Source organism: Protopterus annectens, chromosome 3.part0 (genome assembly GCF_019279795.1).
Source record: "Protopterus annectens isolate FY-2018-M chromosome 3.part0, PAN1.0, whole genome shotgun sequence".
NCBI classification, from domain to species: domain Eukaryota; kingdom Metazoa; phylum Chordata; order Ceratodontiformes; family Protopteridae; genus Protopterus; species Protopterus annectens.
The window spans coordinates 1628989639-1629008230 of NC_056731.1; the positions used below are offsets into that span (position 1 = coordinate 1628989639).

The 18592-nt window shown below is 37.7% G+C and overlaps 1 protein-coding gene across 1 annotated transcript in view; it reads left to right on the forward strand.

Annotated features, from left to right (window-relative positions):
- Nucleotides 1–546: 546 nt before the first annotated feature.
- Nucleotides 547–18592, forward strand: part of GRHL2 (grainyhead like transcription factor 2) — a 759972-nt gene continuing 741926 nt past the window's right edge. Inside the window, exon 1 of the mRNA XM_044065661.1 lies at nt 547–1176. Coding sequence (XP_043921596.1) covers nt 1157–1176 — 20 coding nt within the window. The 5' untranslated portion in view covers nt 547–1156. The remainder of the gene's footprint in view (nt 1177–18592) is intronic.

Genomic DNA, 18592 nt, shown 5'->3' on the forward strand with positions numbered 1-18592 from the left:
AATTACCTTCCAAATATAACTCATTTAAAACAGGGTGAACCAAAAGACTATATATATATATATATATATATATATGTGTGTGTGCGCGCGCATTCTTTTTCCAGGTGTTAAACAGAGAAATTGATAACCATTTGTTGTTTCCAGATATGTATGCTGTTATTTGTTGTTTCCTTTATCGGACTCTTGTGTTGCTTTCCTTATACGGCTGTCACAACTTACTGTTCCCAATGAAAAACAACGCACTGGTAGCATCTCAGAGAAGACAACACCCATTCAAATGTAACTTCCAGCTCACTAACTCCAGTTCCACCACAGAACAAAGATTATGCTTTGCAGCTCACACCCATACTGTCCTAGCTACCTTTGCAATAGCTGAAGAACTATCAGGAACTGTTTCTTCAGTATCAGTTTAGCAAACTGGTTTACGTTATTCACAAATAAATACAGCCAATGTCCTCAAAAGTCACGGTATGCAGGTATGAGTGCGAGAACCCGTCCCCAGACCCAGACGTTTTCATTTTGCAAAGGGCAATTCCAAGCTTCTGCTGGCATGCTTGCAGCTCTCAACGCATGCAACGCCTGCCGTTTCCTCCCCTGATCTTCCTCCTTGTTTGTTTCTGAACGCCTTGGAGCACGTTTTTCACTCAAGCGTCGAGGTTCCTGTAGAAGCTGCAGTTGTTATTATTACCTGGCCGTTTTCGCCAATTAGCAAACACCTTACATCCCTCCAGCCAATCAGCTTCTGTCTGGTCCCTCCTGTAGCCCTCCGTAAAGTCCTGTAAAAGAATTCATATCGGAAGCCAAACTTTACCTATACCTAACTGCAACTGGTAGAAGTTACAGCATTTTATTTTAAACTTCCGTCGTGCATATCTATCAAATGAGTTGTCTATCCCTTGTTTTATCAGAGTGCGGCACATCCCCGATGGTACTGATTTTTGGTGTTTCTTTAAAGCTGGTGGGCAGGTATTTCTTTTCAGCCTAATCTGACTGGCTGGACTACAGAAAGCCAGTTGAAAAAAAAGAAGAATTACCTGTAGCTCGAGTTCTGCAGTCTGCCGAGCAGATTCTCGCACACCTTCACCTGCACAGACTTGAAAGTCCAGTTTCACAGGAGAGTTACAGCAACGCAAAGGGGTGTTGGATTGGATCAGCTATGTCACAAGAGACGGACAAGTAAGTGATCATTCAGGTTTGGGCTGTGGTGCAAGGGCTCCGACCATGAGAAGAGTGGTGGGGGCTCCTCCTGTTTCTGTAGCTGGCCAGGGCTGAATAGCACTCATTATTCTTTATGCCAAGACTGACAGGTTGATAATCAGTAGCCCTTACGCCCGCTAGCCTGAGCTGCTGGGGTGCAAAAGTAGAAGGACTTGTTCTTTTAGCTCAAGTTCCTCCTTCCCGTTCCATTACGGTGAGTCGCTGCACTTAGGTAATGCATTACAATTTGAGCTCATTGTTGTATAAGGAAGCACACGCAAGTGGTTCTCATATTGGATATGCGTATGACTCCAGTGATGTTAACAAAAGGGCATTATTCCTGTCTCAGCGCCCGCCATCTTCTCCTTCTCAGCACCTAGATAATTTATAACATTTTCTTCATAAAAAAATAAATAAATAAACTTTAAATGACACCACTAGCGGTTGAAGACAAAAGTGTGTTTTAATTATTTTGCTTACTTTCTACTCCAATTCTACATATGATAGGCAGGATAGCACTGTTTTAGATGATAGTGTATTTCTATATAAATATATATTATAATATACAGAGAGAGGGAGAGAGAGATACACTGCAATATAAATCCCATCCAGTGCATTTCTTAAGTGGTGATTTTTAAGTATTTATGTTTTTGAGCACGGATGTGCTACACTTAGATTTTTGTATGAGTGAAGGATTTAAAGATCATCATTCGGCAGGAACGTTTTTAAACAGCTCTTTATATTAGATATGCGACAGACCCAAGTAATTCTGAAGTGTCATATGTAGTATTGTGTTCGTACGGAAGATTGGATTTATAACACTGATAATATTTAAAAAAATGTAGTTAATATGATTAACTGACTACACAATATGAATGAACAAAAAGGCAGCCAGAAGCCACCACAACTGCTGCTGTACTTCTGCGCGCGCTTCTATGGGCATACAGTCACGCATGCATCTCTTAACTCACACACGTGCCTCTACGTTAACATGTATCTGTGAACGATTATTCATTTGCCCAATAGCGCGCGCTCTCTCTCTCTCTCTCTGTCACACACTCGCGCACACACACACACGCACGCACGCACAGTCTCTCTCCAAATTACTTCCTGTTTTCTTGTAATTTGTAGCAGCCTCAGGAAGTTTTTACAATAGTAACTTAAAAGTTTTTAGGAATATCCCCAAATACCGTTACCATTTCCCTCAGTGTTTCTTACAAGCATAAAATGTTTTATCATAGGATCGCATGAAGTTACTAGGCTATTGGCACTGAGGCCCTTTTTACCATTTACTACATATAATCCTGGGTATTGACTAGAGTATCTATGGTATTACATTGGGATGAAACGGCTAGGCATGTAATGACCTCCAGGTCGCTAACCTAGTAAACTCCTATGATACCAGAATGCTTTTTTAAAGCATAAAATGACACGTGGATTGTGCAGTAACTAAATAATGATAGTTGTGTTGAAAGATAAAGTTATTGCAGTCATACTCTCCAGGCTTGAAGTTCTAATTGCCTAACTGTATTGTACATATTTAGAAAACTACAAATAACCAAAAATGGTACCCGCGTTTTTTGTTGTAGGTTTCCCAAGTGTACAAGTCCATTTTTTTTCAGGACAGTCCTTATTTAGATACTCGTTTCCTGAGGGAAAATAAAAAAAAAATGGCAAATGTATAATGTTACAGTACAAAATGGTTTCTAGGTTTTTTTTCCTCTATTTGTTGCAGAAAATTATGTTTCTCTGTCGGAATCCCCTCAATATGAAAAGAAACAATGTAAGCATCCGAAATCAATGTTAGTATGTGAAACACCAGAAGCAGCTCAAATTCTACACCCACTAGATGTTATTGTGAAAAAAAAATAGGGAAGTCAATTCCTATGCATTGGCTGTAGGTGGGTAGGGCTTGTCCTGCAAAATCTAGCATTTCCATAAAGAAGTCCAATTCTGAACATTTAAAAGGGTTGACTATATTTTTGGGCATCTGAAACGGTGAAAACCTTATATGCTTGCCAGGGGCTTATAGTTGTCAACTTTTTATCTCATCAATGTAAAACAATGTTTTAACACAGTTAAAACGTATTGATATATACCTGCAAAATGTTTTGTTACCAGGCAAAACTAGAATTCAGTATTATACACTTAAAATGTTTCTTTAACAATATTAACATCGAATATGTGGCACTTATTTGAATGCTGAAAATTGACTTTTTAAACAAAGCAAGGCGCACTTCCTCACACTGAAAAATACTGTGCAGACGTGTGTTGTGTTGCTCTAAGTTGCATGAGATTGTAGGAAGTTTCATTGTCCTGGAGTTGGAGTATTTTTTTTTCGAAACGACAGCTTCCAAGTCTTTGCAACGGTCAAGGTATTCTAAAATCCTACCTTTTTCTGAGGGGGTGCCGCTGCAGTACATAAAGACTGTTTACATGTTTACCCACCATACCCTCAACCTCCTAGTGCAAGAAATCTTGACATAACTAGGGGAAGGAAGGCCCAAACATAGGGACAGGTTTTAAATACTGCTCTTATAAATTTTGAAAGTTGCTAATAATAGGTTTTGTGTTAGTTTTTGCAAATCTGAAACTCAACTGCATGTCATTTTTAGTGACTTCAATCCTCCGTGATTTGCCAGGAAACCACAAATTTTATGAGAACAGACAAAAAATATAAGGCAAAAATCTGGACATTCTGCGAAAATCTAGATAGTTGAGAGGTATGTTGCACAATTGTATCATACTTATAATGCGGTATTACTTAACGTTATTGAAACAAACTGTCTACCTGCACTGATTTTGAAACAATTTTGGGGCTTTGAATAATTCCAGACATCTCAGTACACTTGGGACCACTTCTGTACATTAAGAGCAATGTGTGTGTGTTTCTGCTGAACAGAGGTTTAAAGAAAGACTCGTCTAATCTAAAGGTACAAGAATATAAGAGCTACTTTAATCATTTCTTTCAGTAGACTTTTTGACTAGAAAAACTATACCGGGTAAAAGTTCTTACATTTCCCACAAGAATTTTAACCTCAGTTCTCATTTTCTTTTCTGTCGCATTAGTTTCCTTCCCAACTTTAAATTTCCAGTAAGCATACAGTCCTCTATATCTAAGTAGAATGGAAAGTTTTAATTAATCAGTTGTAATACTGTAGTCAAGTGATATCATGTGACTCATTTACATAACAATAAGATCCCGAGACTAGTTTAATCGAAAACTAATGCATATTTAAGTGTTTTGTAAGAACTTAATATTTTATACATAATAAATATGTCGAATTTTAAAATTACCTTACATTTTCCTTCACAATTTCCACTGAAATTCAGAACCAAAAATCTTTCTATGAAAATGTTTTTGTAATGTTAATTATATTTTATTTTATCATTCCTCAACCCCATTAACAAGACTAAACTAAGACTAATACTTTTCATCCACAGTTTGTAATAACAAAAAGTAAAAGTAAATTCATTAGCTGTGTGTTAAAGCTAGCAAGCAGGTTGTTATTGTATATTTCGGCTTCCCCCGATTAAGGAACTCCGGTCCGCTAATGATTGACAGCAGATTTTTGCGTACCGACTTGCCAGGCCTGACGCGCAACCTTCAACGAAGGTACGCCCATTCACGCATGTCTCCCCACAGAAGACGCTTTAGCTGAGAATCGAGCAGGATAATGTCTTACTGTGAGGCGACAACGCTACCGCAGCACCACCACCGCAGGTATAAAGTCAGCAAGCAGGTAAATGCTGTATATTGCTGTCAGAGCTATTCATTTCAAGACAAACCATTAATAGTCATTTATAACTTTCAAGCTCCATGGATACAGGTACCAGAAATTGTTATTGATGTGAACGAACCAAACAATATGAGGCAGTAAAATAACTACACATCTCTGCTCAGAAATTACAGTTTAACAGTGAGAACAAAAAAAAAAAAAAAAAGAAAAGAACTGGATAGATTACCTAGAATCACTGAAGCAAAGACTGGTAAAACTAATACCCTTACAAATCTAAAATAAATAAAAACAAATCCATTCATTCATAAAACAAACCGTGGTCTAGTTTGCTATTAAAATATTTGTATTTTTGTTCTGTAGGCAAGGCACTATCCTCTTCTGTGCATTAGCTGTTAAATCCTGAAGATTACTTTTTGATATATTTCCAAGCCCCAGTGGTGGGTAAATTGTACATGTTTATGAATGTATGTATGTATGTAAGTGAAAATAAACAAAATACAGAGGACACATTGAAGTTCATTTTCCATTTAAAAATATATGGTCTATTCTAATCTGACACTTCTGGTTTGGTAAATGACTTGAAAGCCTGACAGCAATGAAAATTGAAAGTATGGGGATCAAAACCTTGTTAAAGAGAGACTAACTGGTTCAGGCTATATGACCTAACCGCTGAGTGTGAAGTGATCACTTACTCTGCTACTTTAAACATGGGACTCTCGTAAGAAGTCATATGGTATTGTAAATATTCAGCTATCCAAATTTTATAGGAGTTGCACAAGGTTATGTTCAAGCAGCAAATAAAACAAACTTATTTTATGCAAAAGCTGCAAACATCTTGGATATATAGCAAAATTAATGAATATTGCACTGCACTAAGACTTCGATGAGAAAATATGTTTATCAATAAATTAGAACAGGTGGTTAAAGAGCAAAATTTTAAAACATCAAAATGGAGCAGTCATGTATTTGTTTCCATTTGAAAAAAATGACTTTAACATTTAATAGTAATATGCTTTGTTATATGCTGTTTTTATAATGTCCTCCAGTTCCACATAAAGATGTTATTACCCCCACCACAATTCATTTTAACATATTTAATGCGTATCACTTCATGTCATAATAAACATGTGCACGGTACAGTAACATTAATTAATTATTTCTGCATCACTTGTAAAGACTTTCGGCTTTTCCCGGTTAGTGGTCGCCACAGCGGAACTCCAGTCCGCTCATGATTGGCAGTGAATTTTTATGGTGCCGAGTTGCCAGACCGACGCCCACCCTTCAACGAAGGCACGCCCATTCACGCTCGCACCTACCTGCACGTCTTTGGCGTCACTCGACCACGGGGAGGACGTGTAGACTTCACCCAGAAGGTTCTTCAGCTGAGAATCAAACGGGAGAACCTCTTGCTGTGAAGCAGCAATGCTAAACGCTGCACTACCGCGGCTTCTGTAATGGATGTAGCCAAGCTACTAGACCAGATCAAACAGAAATGTCTTCTCTCTAGCGCTCTCTTTCTCCCACTCTCTTGCTCTCTCTTTCTTTGCCTTTAGCAATTCAGAAAGAAGAGAAAAGAAAAGATAATCTACATGACAGGCACTGTTTTGTACTTTTAAATGCTGTTCCATATTGTCATGAACATCTGAAAACCTTTAGCCTTAGGTAATATGGGTTAGCAATTTATGATGACTGGTCTGTCTGAGCTTTGTTTTTAGTATTACAGTTCAGCAACTATACAGCTGTTGCCTAGTTAAAGGATTGGATATATACTTCTTTAAGAGTTCTGTTCTTTCTTCACCATGTTTGCTAGGTGTGTATCAGATGGTTTTAATACAGTAACAGGATTAACTTCAGCAAACCATTTTGTAACTGTACGTCCCCAGCTAGACTTTTAAAGATGTTTGTTGCAAGGTAGTAGTAAGGAGACATAAAGAAACATGATGAAAACAAATTATTAAATATTCATCTGTTCTTTGGAATAAGAGAGTTAATGGCTTTACCGCCACTCAGCTTTGATGCCAATACTTATTTCACATAAAATAATAATAATAATAGTAATAATAAATGTAGAAGAGTGATCCTTTGAATAAAGACATTGCTAGTAATCTTGGAAATAAAAGCAAGAGTCAGACAGCACTGGTAAAGAGCTTTGTGACTCATAAATGTGTATCTGAAATTACGGAACAGTCATAACAGACATATTTTGGGCTAATACATTTATGTTATTTAAAGATAAGAGCTCATTGTAATCTAGCACTAAACCAATGGCCAGGTATACTTCTTCTGTGAATATGCTTCAGTAGCATAATTTAGCATATAGTAACTGAGGTAGACTTGCATATTGTGCTGAACTGTGTTGCCAGCAGGGATTTTGAGAAAATGAAACAGAATGTTATTGCAAAGAAATATCAGATGTTTTTACAATGTGTGTTTACATAATTAGTAAACAGAGAATGCACAATGTAATCAATAAATTCATGAAAAAGAAGTTCAGAATCATATACAATATGCATGGCTTTTAATGATAGGATGTGCATGCAGCATATTTTAGTTGATTTGTTTACTTATATCCTGGACCTCTTCAGCCATGATACAAGGTCAGAAGGAGAATGTTAAATGTAGTGCTTAAGGACATAACAAATCCATTATGAATGGTTGTGCTTTGTTTAATTAACATGGAAATATTCAAAACTAAAGGTCTAAAATATTGACAGGTCACAAACTCAAAACAGCAACACTCCCAACATCACAGGAAACACAAACATTTATTTTAGCAGGGGTGCAGACCCCCTGCACTCCTTAACACGGAGGAAGTCTCTGCACCCCCAAATTTAATTACTAAACCTGAGTTCACACAAATTCAGAAAAAAAGGAAGAAAGTAGAAAAGCTTTTTCCTGTTTTCTGAGTCTAGCAGACTGCAAACAAGGATGCAATATGTTTTATTTATTTAACATTTATTTATTTAACATTTGTTAACCGGGCTAGTCCAGCTGGATATATTTCCATTTTCAGCAGAGGCCCGAGGAGAAAAGCTCCAATTGTAAAACATACCACCACCACACCAAAAGGTTTAAAATAGACAAAAAGGAATTCGCTATAAATTCTAGGCAGACAAAAGGCCATACTAAACTAGATACATCATACATTTACAGAACATTTTACAGCATGTAAGTCTAGGGCAATCCCAAGACACTATTAGAAAAATATCTTTAAAACTTTGGTAAATCTAGTTTATGCAGACAGTTACTTTTCCTAAGGATTATATGCTAGACCTATTATTAGAAAAAAAAGGAAGGGAGAGAAAAAAAAAGGAGGGTATATTAATTAAGAGGCAGGGAATACTACCAACAGGGTACATAGATATCTCAGCAGACAAGAATCTAATTGTTGTCAAGTAGTAGAGATTACTTAAGTACCTTCTAATTTAGGGGAGAATATAGGAAAGAGAATAGGATAGTGGGAGGCCAAGAGATGACAATGAGAAGTCCAGAGGATCAGTCTGGGTAACAGCAAGGGCATAGCCAGTGATTTTTAAGGTATGCCTTAAGACTTTGCTTGAAGAGAGAGAGGGATGGAAGTGTGGTAAGGTCAGAGGGCAAGAGGTTCCATTGTCTTCCCACGGTATTTGAGAATAGTGAGTCACCAGTAAGTTGTTTGACTTGGTGGTCCTAGTAAGTAGTTTATTGGAGGAGCGTAAGGACTCAAGATTCCTATAGGGTGATATAAGGTTGTTTAGTACTGGTGTATTATTAGGTTGATAAAAACATTTATGAGTGATGTAAGTTGGAAAAGTATCAGAAGGTTTTTTAGTTCCAGTCAGTCTAGTTGATGAAGGTTATGACAATGGTGAGTTCTATATGGGTTTCCAGTGGCAAAATTAGCAATACTATTATAGGAGTTGGATAGTTTGGTAAGATTACTTTTTTTTAGATTAGTATATATGGGAGCTGCATACAGTAGTGTTGAAATTAGGTGGGAGTGGGCAATAGTCTTTCTGGCAGTTGGAGTCAAGAAATATGTGACCTAACTGAAACATTAACAACCGAAAGATGATCTTCCTGATATTACATTTTAATCCCTGACAAAGGAAGATGTAGGAAAGATCAGGCTTCCCCAGTTTAGAGTAGCTAGTCCGTCAATCAATCAATCAATCAATCAATATGTTCTTCAAAGGCAGGATATAAATAAAGTTCCCAGATTAACTCACCAAAGTCATGGGAAAGTATGCAAAACTATTCACACAATGACTGTATATTAGAAGTGAACCTCACAGCTGGAACTATCATTCAAAGACTTTAACTGCTGACCGCTGTATTGTAATATGGCAAACAAGGTGTTGTGGTGCAAAGTATTATTTAAAGAAATGTAACATACAAAATGAAAGTAATGATTGCCAAGGAGGGGACCAATGGAGGCAACGGTTTAAAATGAATATTTTCTTAATGCTGGTGAGGGCACTGAAGGTATGTATTGGCTGTTGTTTCTTTGTGAGAACTAGATACATTAACCATATGATAGGACGGGTCTATTTCAGTAGACCGAAGTTTCACTTACCCGACACTGAAATTTCCCAGATGAAAGGACTGACAAGTTCAGAAGACCAACATCCGAAACATCGACTTTTCATGCGAGGTAAGTAACAACTTGGCCATCCTGTTGAACTTTGCCCCTTAACCCCGCGGTAGTATGATCCTGGAGTTGGTGTATTTAGTTTAGGGGGTGTGGGGGGCCCACATAGGGGAGTGTGAGGGGAAAAGCCCCTTACATTGGTGTGTTTAGTTTTGTTGTTTTATTTGGGATGGTCAAGCAGTTACTTACCTTGTGTAAAAAGTTGGTGTTTCAGATGGTTTTGTGCAGTTGTCAATCCTTTCGTCTCAGGGAAGTGGGAGTCGGGTAAGTGAAATGCTGGCGTTCTGAAGTAGATTCGATGGGACACATAAGGTTATTTTACAGTGCTTTCAATCATTAAGACACACATGAGTTTTTTTTACAAATATGTATTTATGTAGACAAAAAAAATATGTTCTGCGAAATTCTTTTACAGATTTACTAACAACACTATCTAAAAACAATTAGGTTAACAACAGAACCATAAAACTAGACTTTTTATGCAAGGTCATGCGCATCTGTATATGTAAATATACCTCAGCAGTTAAATGTAAATTATAATAATAACAATAATCAACTAAAATTTTAAGTAAATATGGTAATTTTATTGATAGGAGCACCATCAAGTGGTAGGGTAAACTTTGCCTGGGAAATACTGATTTAAAAGGTAAGTTAGGAAAATGTCAGTATCTGGCCAGAAAGAGGGAGTTATTTAATGCTGAATTGACAATCACTGTACAGAAACTTAAATATGATATATAAAGTTTGTGACTGAGAATATGTCAATATGGATTGTTTTCATTTGTATAACTGTTTGCTTGCCTATATCTTAAGTGATAATTCAATAAAGATGATTAAATAAAAAAATATATATCTGACCAGAAAAGAGCAACATACAATGAGTAGCAAAGGCACGGACTTGAAATTTTGCTTATAATATTGTTGGTGCAATGCAAAATTACTTATTCAGACACAACGTTTCTGCAGCTACAGGTACACTATCAAAGTCCTCTATCAGTATGCTGTTCTTGCTTGCTGTTATAGTAAATGCTGTGACAGCAACAGATGTATTCACAAAAACAGACAGTGATATCATAGTACATCTAGGAGTATTAATTCAAACAGACAGTGATATCATAGTACATCTACGAGTATTAATTCAAACAGACAGTGATATCATGGTACCTCTAGGAGTATTAATTCAAACAGACAGTGATATCATGGTACGTCTATGAGTATTAATTCAGACAGTGATCATGGTACCTCTAGGAGTATTAACTCAAACAGACAGTGATATCATGGTACCTCTAGGAGTATTAATTCAGACAGTGATATCATGGTACCTCTAGGAGTATTAATTCAAACAGACAGTGATATCATAGTACATCTATGAGTATTAATTCAAACAGACAGTGATATCATGGTACCTCTAGGAGTATTAATTCAAACAGACAGTGATATCATGGTACGTCTACGAGTATTAATTCAGACAGTGATCATGGTACCTCTAGGAGTATTAATTCAGACAGTGATACCATGGTACCTCTAGGAGTATTAATTCTGTTTTCATTCTTATGTGTACAGCTGCAGAAGAAAAGGGAAATGCAATGAACAAAATAAGTTAATGTGAGATTACAGATTTTTCAGCTTTTCTCATGGTATGTCTGATGCTGATTAATTAAACAAATAAATATTTCTAAAATTATCAAATTGTTCAGATGTTTTGAACTGCTCTTATTTATAGAAAACTGCTAATGAATTATATATGCTTTTCAGTTCAGTATTGCAGTTATTTCAGATCTTAACTTACCATATATTTTTTTCTAAGAAAACATGTATGGAATGTAATACTCTCATGAATGGACTTCAATCCGATCACTGTCTTTTTCGTTAACATTTTGTTAGTCCACTGCAGCTTACATGATGAATACATCACAAACAGGTACTTTGTTACAAACACAGAGTTAAAAATCGAGTGTAAAATGATTGATCAACAAAGCAGTTATTTTCAGAAAAAGATCAGCCTTATTAAATTTATATGCACATTCCTATTCTGTATCATAATTTTCATTCATTGCATTTATTTATTTATTTATTCACTTACTCTCAAATTTATTTATGTGTTCTTTGTTAAAAAGATAACAAGGCAGAACTACCAAGATCTAAAAGTTGACCTGTGCAGCTGTAGTTAAAATAAGTTTTAATAGTCAAACACAATATGCAGGCAGAAACTGTGAAACTTTAATGCAGGTATGCATTTTTGTATACACATGGACTTATTTTCTTACAAATTAGATAACATTTCAAATTATTTCACCTATTGCTGAAGAGAGTATGTGTCGGAACTAAAGTGTTTCTGTTTTCAGTTGCCTGGACTATAGAAATGGACATTAAGTTTGGCTAGATAAAATGTAAAGACCATATGCTAACTAAACAGCTTGATTTAGGATTACTAGGTTTATTTATTTATTGTGTGTGTGTTCTTTTTTGCAAGATATTGTGCTCAGGCCTGCCCACATGCCTGGAGATTTTGTTCCTAACAGTGCCATGCCACTGTCAGCACAAAATGTACAGGAAGTGTGGCTGCTGCATGAGTGAATGCTTACCAGATCTCTCATCCTGCGGGGGGAGGGGGGTAGATCAAGGGATTTATCATGGTGGGCTGGTCACTAGTAAACAATGCTAGTGAGTGATGTAGTCTAACTAATGGGTGAGTCTTTCTGTTGATGCAAACAGTAACTTCCCAGAGGCTGACATGATATTGTGAGTCTTCCCCCTGCTAGAAGCTCTCACACTTCTCAGGTCTGTAAGGACAGTGGTAGTTAGAACACCACATACCACTACTGTCATTTTGCATGTCCTTTCTCCTGCTCCTAGAAGCACTCATGGCTCTGCTAGAGCTGACCCACTTTGCTGATCCTGGGGGTGGAAGTCTAGAAATGGGGTTCAGCAGGGGTCCACAGCAGTGCTAGTGGAATTTCTGAGTTGCAGTCCTACATTTCTTTACTTGGAAGATTGGAGGGTTGCTGTTTCTTAATCCTCACTAGGCATCTAGGTCACTTTTGAGTGGTGACAATGTAGTGTGGCATTTGGGCAATGGGGAGGAATTGCTGTATAACTGGTATACCATCCTTCTCAGTTCTGTATTTTGCTATTTGAAAAGTATAATTTGTCCCATGAAAAGTTTGCCCTGATTGCAGCAACTAAATATTGAACACAAGTTGTGTTTCTTCTTCATGAAGTGCATGATATGCTGGGTACATTATAATACCTTTTGGGAAGTCAGCCACCCCAGATAACTATGTCATCAATAAAGCACCCCTAAAAGTTGATTCAATAGTCAGAGTTCTGGGAACTCACGTTGACAGTAATCTAGCCTTTGACCAACATGTGTCCAAGGTAGTAAGAAAATCCTTCTATGTTGCTCAAATTATAACTAAGGGCATGGCATCTAGGTCGAGAGAGGTCATCGTACCACTGTACTCAGCCCTTATCAGACACATCATAGAGTATAATGCCCCCTTCAGTATGTACCTGACCAAACACATGCAGTAACTGAAACATCCACAAAGGTTCCTTACAAAAAAATACAGGAAGTAAACACAATGTCCTGTGCTGATCACCTCAGATTCCTGACTCAGTACTCGTTATCATGCAGTCTTCTGAGGCGTGATCTTTTCCTGGCATACAAGGCATCCCTGGACCCTGTTTTGATGAACCTTTTACACGTCTGCAAAACAAACAGCACCAGAACTACTAGATCAAATGATACATTTTGCTTGTGACATAAATTGGACATGTTGGAGAGACAGATATGTTTCTCAAAATTTCCATTCACTGGCACAGGCTCCTTATCCATGTGAAGCAGAGTTTTAACTAATTGTATTTAAGCACAACTTGGACCAATGTACGGGTAATCAGAAATTCACCACAGTCTGGCACTTATGTCTCTGATGAATACAGGCAGTCAATAAATCAAATTAGTGGGTCACATTTAGGTGGTACAACTAGACTTATATGGGCCTAATGGAAGTTAGCCTAGTATACACCTATGAACCAATAAAAAATAATTTAAGGAGTGTAACTATCATCCCACTATAAGTCCAATTGCAGCAGCAGCAAATGGTTATAGCAGAGTGTTCCCATTGTTTAAAACCCAATGCAAAATCATTAATTGATCCAGAACTGGAGACTGCTGCCCATTGGGAAGAATAGTGGCATATCATGTTAATGCTAGTGTTACCACTATATTTGTTAGTTGTTTGACTGGTATGGCTTTTTTGCAGCACATTGTTTACTCAGAAAGTTTCATCTTGAAAAGACATCTCTACTTATTGTATCATTTATTCCTGTGGCTGATTTCTGGAAATAGGTCTGCTACAATTTGCTTCCCCATTTAATCACTTATGTGGATATGTGGAAAATTGACATGTTTTAAGGAGTTACTGTTTAACTGTCACTTCCCAAAGGGGTCATGATAACAGGTTTGTAGTTTGCATTTGGAGATGCATTGTAGTGGTAGGAATGTGAATCTGCAGCCTCAGAATAAAATTATTAGGACAAGTTTCCTAAAACTTTGTCAACATAGAGGTACCAGTCAGCATGTTTACATGGATAGTCTAGTGCAGGTCTCTGCAACCTTCACTATCAAAATAACTATTTTGGCCTTTCTCCTACCAAATAAAATTCATCTGGAGCCACAAAACATATTTGACCCATAAAATGAAGATAACACAGCATATTAAGTTTTATATATAGTTATTATACTATATATAAATGAACTAAGTTTATAAGAGCAACATTTAAAATCCGTCCCTATTTTTGTTCCTTTGTTGAGATTTGTATTGGGATCACTCAATTGCTGTCAATGTTGTTTGTGTGTGTGTGTGTGTGTGTGTGTGTGTGTGTGTGTGTGTGTGTGTGTGTGTGTGTGTGTGTATGTGTGTGTGTGTGTGTGTGTGTGTGTATGTCATACCTTTCATCCTTTTAGAGCAAGAAATCTGGACAAAGCCATAAATAACGGGGAAGACAAAGGCCCAAACTAGGGACATTTTTAAAATATTGCTCTTACAAAATTAAAAAGTTGATAGAACAGGTTTTGCATTAGCTTTAATTTTTTGAAGGGTATGACGTCTGAAGCTCAAATGTCTGTCTATATTTTCTGACTTCAGCCCTAAAGAATTTAACAGTGATTTGCTAGAAAACCACAATTTTATGAGAAATAGACCAAAAATATGAGGCAAAAATCAGGGCATTCTGTGTAAATCTGTACAGTTGACAAGTAACTGTGCACGTGTTTGTGTTTGTCGAAAATGCATGTCAACAGAAACAGTGTTATTCAAGCAAATTTATAAGTTTATAAGAGCAATATTTTAAATCGGTCCCTATTTTTCTTCCTTTGTTCCCCCTTTATTTGTGGCTGTGTCCAGATTTCTTGTGGTTAAGAGTTTCAGAGGTATGGTGGAGAGGTACGGAAACCTTAAAGGAGATGCTGATGCTGCCAAGAATTGCTTGATCACTCTCAGTGTGTGTGGAATGCATGGTAAAATGAACCATGTTATTCTAGCAAGTTTCTAAGTTTATAATATCAATATTTAAAATCCATCACTCGATCGCTCTCAGTGTGTGTGTGTGTGTGTGTGTTTGTGCTGTAGAATGGCCATTATTTTTCAAAGCTACAAGGAGCCATTGCAGAGGGGTGGAAGAGTTGCGGTCTAGTGAAATATTATACATGTAAAACATTCTCTTTCTCTTTGCCTCTGTAATATGCTCCCAAACCAACACAATGACATAATGCCACTTGGCAGGATTCTGCTTTTTCTCTAATAACTTCTGAAGCAGACTTCATTTTTTTAATTATTTCATCAGTTTTCAGAAGACTGAAGTGAGAGCCATGCATTGGTAAGGTCTTATTGGAAAGTGCTGAAAAGCATGAGAAAGCAAGGGATAGCCGTCTGTGATCTGTAAATGTAGTAAGTTGTAGTGCATGTACTTATATATTTATGAACAGTGTCTTCATTTTAGATTCATAGAGTCACAGACTGTTACTATACTAACAGCCCAGAAGGGGGGTGTTTTCTAAACCTAGCCAAGTTTTCCCAAAGCATAATGAAGTTCTGTATCCAAATAGGACAGTGAGGGTCAGGCATTTATAAGCTACCTCAGTCCATAAGGGACATGGGTGCCAGGCCCATTGTAAATATATTTTTCCCCATCCACTGGTCTAGGTTGTGCTTAAACTGGGCAATAGACAAACTCATCTTCACATAGATGAGAAGCCTGTTCAATAGGAGGGCAGTCTCTGGGACACATATCTGTCTCTCTAGCACATTCTGTTTAAGCCACAGACAAAATATACGTCCCTAGACCTTGTATTTCTGGTACTTTTCAAATTACAAATGTGTAGGAGATTCATAAGTGTGGGGCTTGCAGATGTCTTGTAAGCCAATCATAGTTTACACCTCAACAAATCTACAGGAGACTGAGTAGGGGGGAAGGGCTTTAAGATGCTCTGCATAAAGCAGGTTTGTTATCTATTGTATTCTTTTTGTAAGGAGCCTCTAAGGTCACTCTGGTTGCTGCATATGCCTGGTCAGGTACATACCAAAGGGAGCATTGCACTCTACGATTGGTCTGATGAGGGTGAAGCACAGTGGGATAATGACCTCTTTAGACCTAGATGTCATGACATTACTTATAAGTTGTGCAATATAAAAGGATTTTCCCACCAGTGTGGCCACATGGTGGTCAAATGTAAGGCTACTGTCTATGTGCATACCCAGATCTGTGACCACTGGGTCAACTCTTAGGGGTGTATTATTAACATGATAATTAGTTGGGATGGTTGACTTCTGAAAGGGTACAATTATGCATCTCTTAGCATTGAGTTTAAGACCATTGCTTTGACATCATTTGTTAGTCAGAAATAAACCTTGAAGAATGCTAGTGTCTGCAGGGGAGTTGATAACTCACAGCTTACAATCATGTGCAAACAGTCAGCCATAAACCTGGAGTATTTGCTTCCTTTTCAGAGAAACAGATGCCAAAATGGAATGGACCCAGGGGGGCTCCACTAGTGACTAGCCTCTTGGTGGAGGTAGCCTCACTTATTTTGACCTCCTGAGTCCTATCAGTGAAACAGTGGGTGATAAAAGGGTTTATACTTAAATTAGTGAACTTGCCTGTAATGCCTGAGTGAGGTATTGTATCAAAAGCCTTGGCTAGGTTGAAGTAAGCTGCGGGCACAGTCTTACCTTCATCCAGTGTTTTGGTGACCCTCTCAAAAAAGTCCACCAGATTTGACCTTCCTTTAACAAACCCAAACTGTGATGGGTCCAGCATTTGCAGGTTACCTATGTCCTCATTTATCATATCCCTGATGATTCTTTCCATGGCCTTACATATGAGGCTGATAAGACTTATGGGCCTGTAGTTACCCAGATCAGTGGTTGGACCTCCTTTGTGCAGGGGAATGACTATAGCCATCTTCCATTCCTTGGGCACAAAACCTGACTGAAGGCTCCAGTTGAAAAGTGATTCAAGTGGACCAGAGAGGTCATGTTTCATTCTATTTATTAAACATCCCGGGATGTTATCGGGGTCCACTGATGCAGTGTTTTTGGTTTTGGAAAGTGCATTAATGACCTATTCCCTAGTAATGGTTGGAGGCATTGTGTTATGTGTTACTTCCTTTGGACTATTGGGAGGAGTGGGGGGTAAATTTGAGCTGAACCTGTCAGCCAAAAGGTTGGCAGTGGCCTCCAGTTCAATGTAGGTGATGCCTTTAACATTAAGTTCTGTGCATTGCTGTGTATTTCCTCTGGGGTTATAAACATAGCTGTAGAAAGCTTTGTGGATGTTCTTTTTCTGAGAAGTATTTTTTTTTCAAATTTACCCTTTGAAGTATTAAATAACCCTCTTAGCTGCCAGTTTAAATTGGTCAGGGAGATGTTAGCATGCATGGCTTTGTTCCTTGTACACTTGGCCAAGATTTTTTCTTTTTGTCATATAACTGATTAATACTGCTATTCCACCAGGGTGGCTTATCTTTTGAGTTTGTCTTATTCTTAATACAAGTGGGCATAGCTCACTCTATCAGTTCACTCTATACAGCTATCAATATGGCTGTACAGAGATTTTGTAGATAGCTCAGTGTATGCTATAGTGTTTACTGGCTTGGGGTTGCTTAGAATATAGCCAAGGTATTGCTTAGTAGAGAGAGGTTAGCCTTGGAATAGTTCCTAAAGGTTTTTGGTTTCACTCATGCATGGATTTCATTTTTATTTCAAGTAATACTGCCTTATAGTAGGAAGTGACGAGCACAGATATTAATGTATTATAATGTAATCATTGGGTAAGGAACATTGCCCTCCCCATGTTCATAAATTCAAGGTGAAGGATATTTGTACCCTTGGTAGAAGAATGGACCAACTGTTCCAGGATGTTGGTATTAACAAAGTTTAATAATTGCTGGGTTTGTGCATTAGAAGTGATGTAGGATTCACAGTCTATAGAGGGGTAGTTGAGATCTTCCATGAATATCATATATGATTGAACAGTGAGGGATTGTAGTACACTGAGGTAAGTAGTATGAGTTTCCTGTGACATGGAGGGGGATCTATAATTGCAAGATTATGATACAATACCTTGTTTATGATGAGTTGCAGATGTGTGCATTCCAGTGAGTCATACACTTTAACTAGTCTGGATGTGAGGTTGGTTTTAATACAGACTGAGACTTCTCCACCTTTAGTTCCCTCCTGTGCAGTAGCTGGTCTAAAGGTGTGAAAGGCATTGTAACCTTGCATTGCTGGGGTGCTCTCTGTGATTTTAAACCATGTCTCCATTACTGCATAGATGTCTACACTCTCCAGGGAGATGAAGGCTTGCAGGGAGTGGAGTTTCTTGTTAAGATTTCTAGCACTGAGCAGTGCCTCCTTCAGATATTCCTTCATAGGTTCAGTTGAGTCGGTAGGTTTATCAGTTTGGCATTGCCTATGGGGGTGGAAAAGGTCTTTGCCAATATCCAAAAGCCTAACAGGGATAA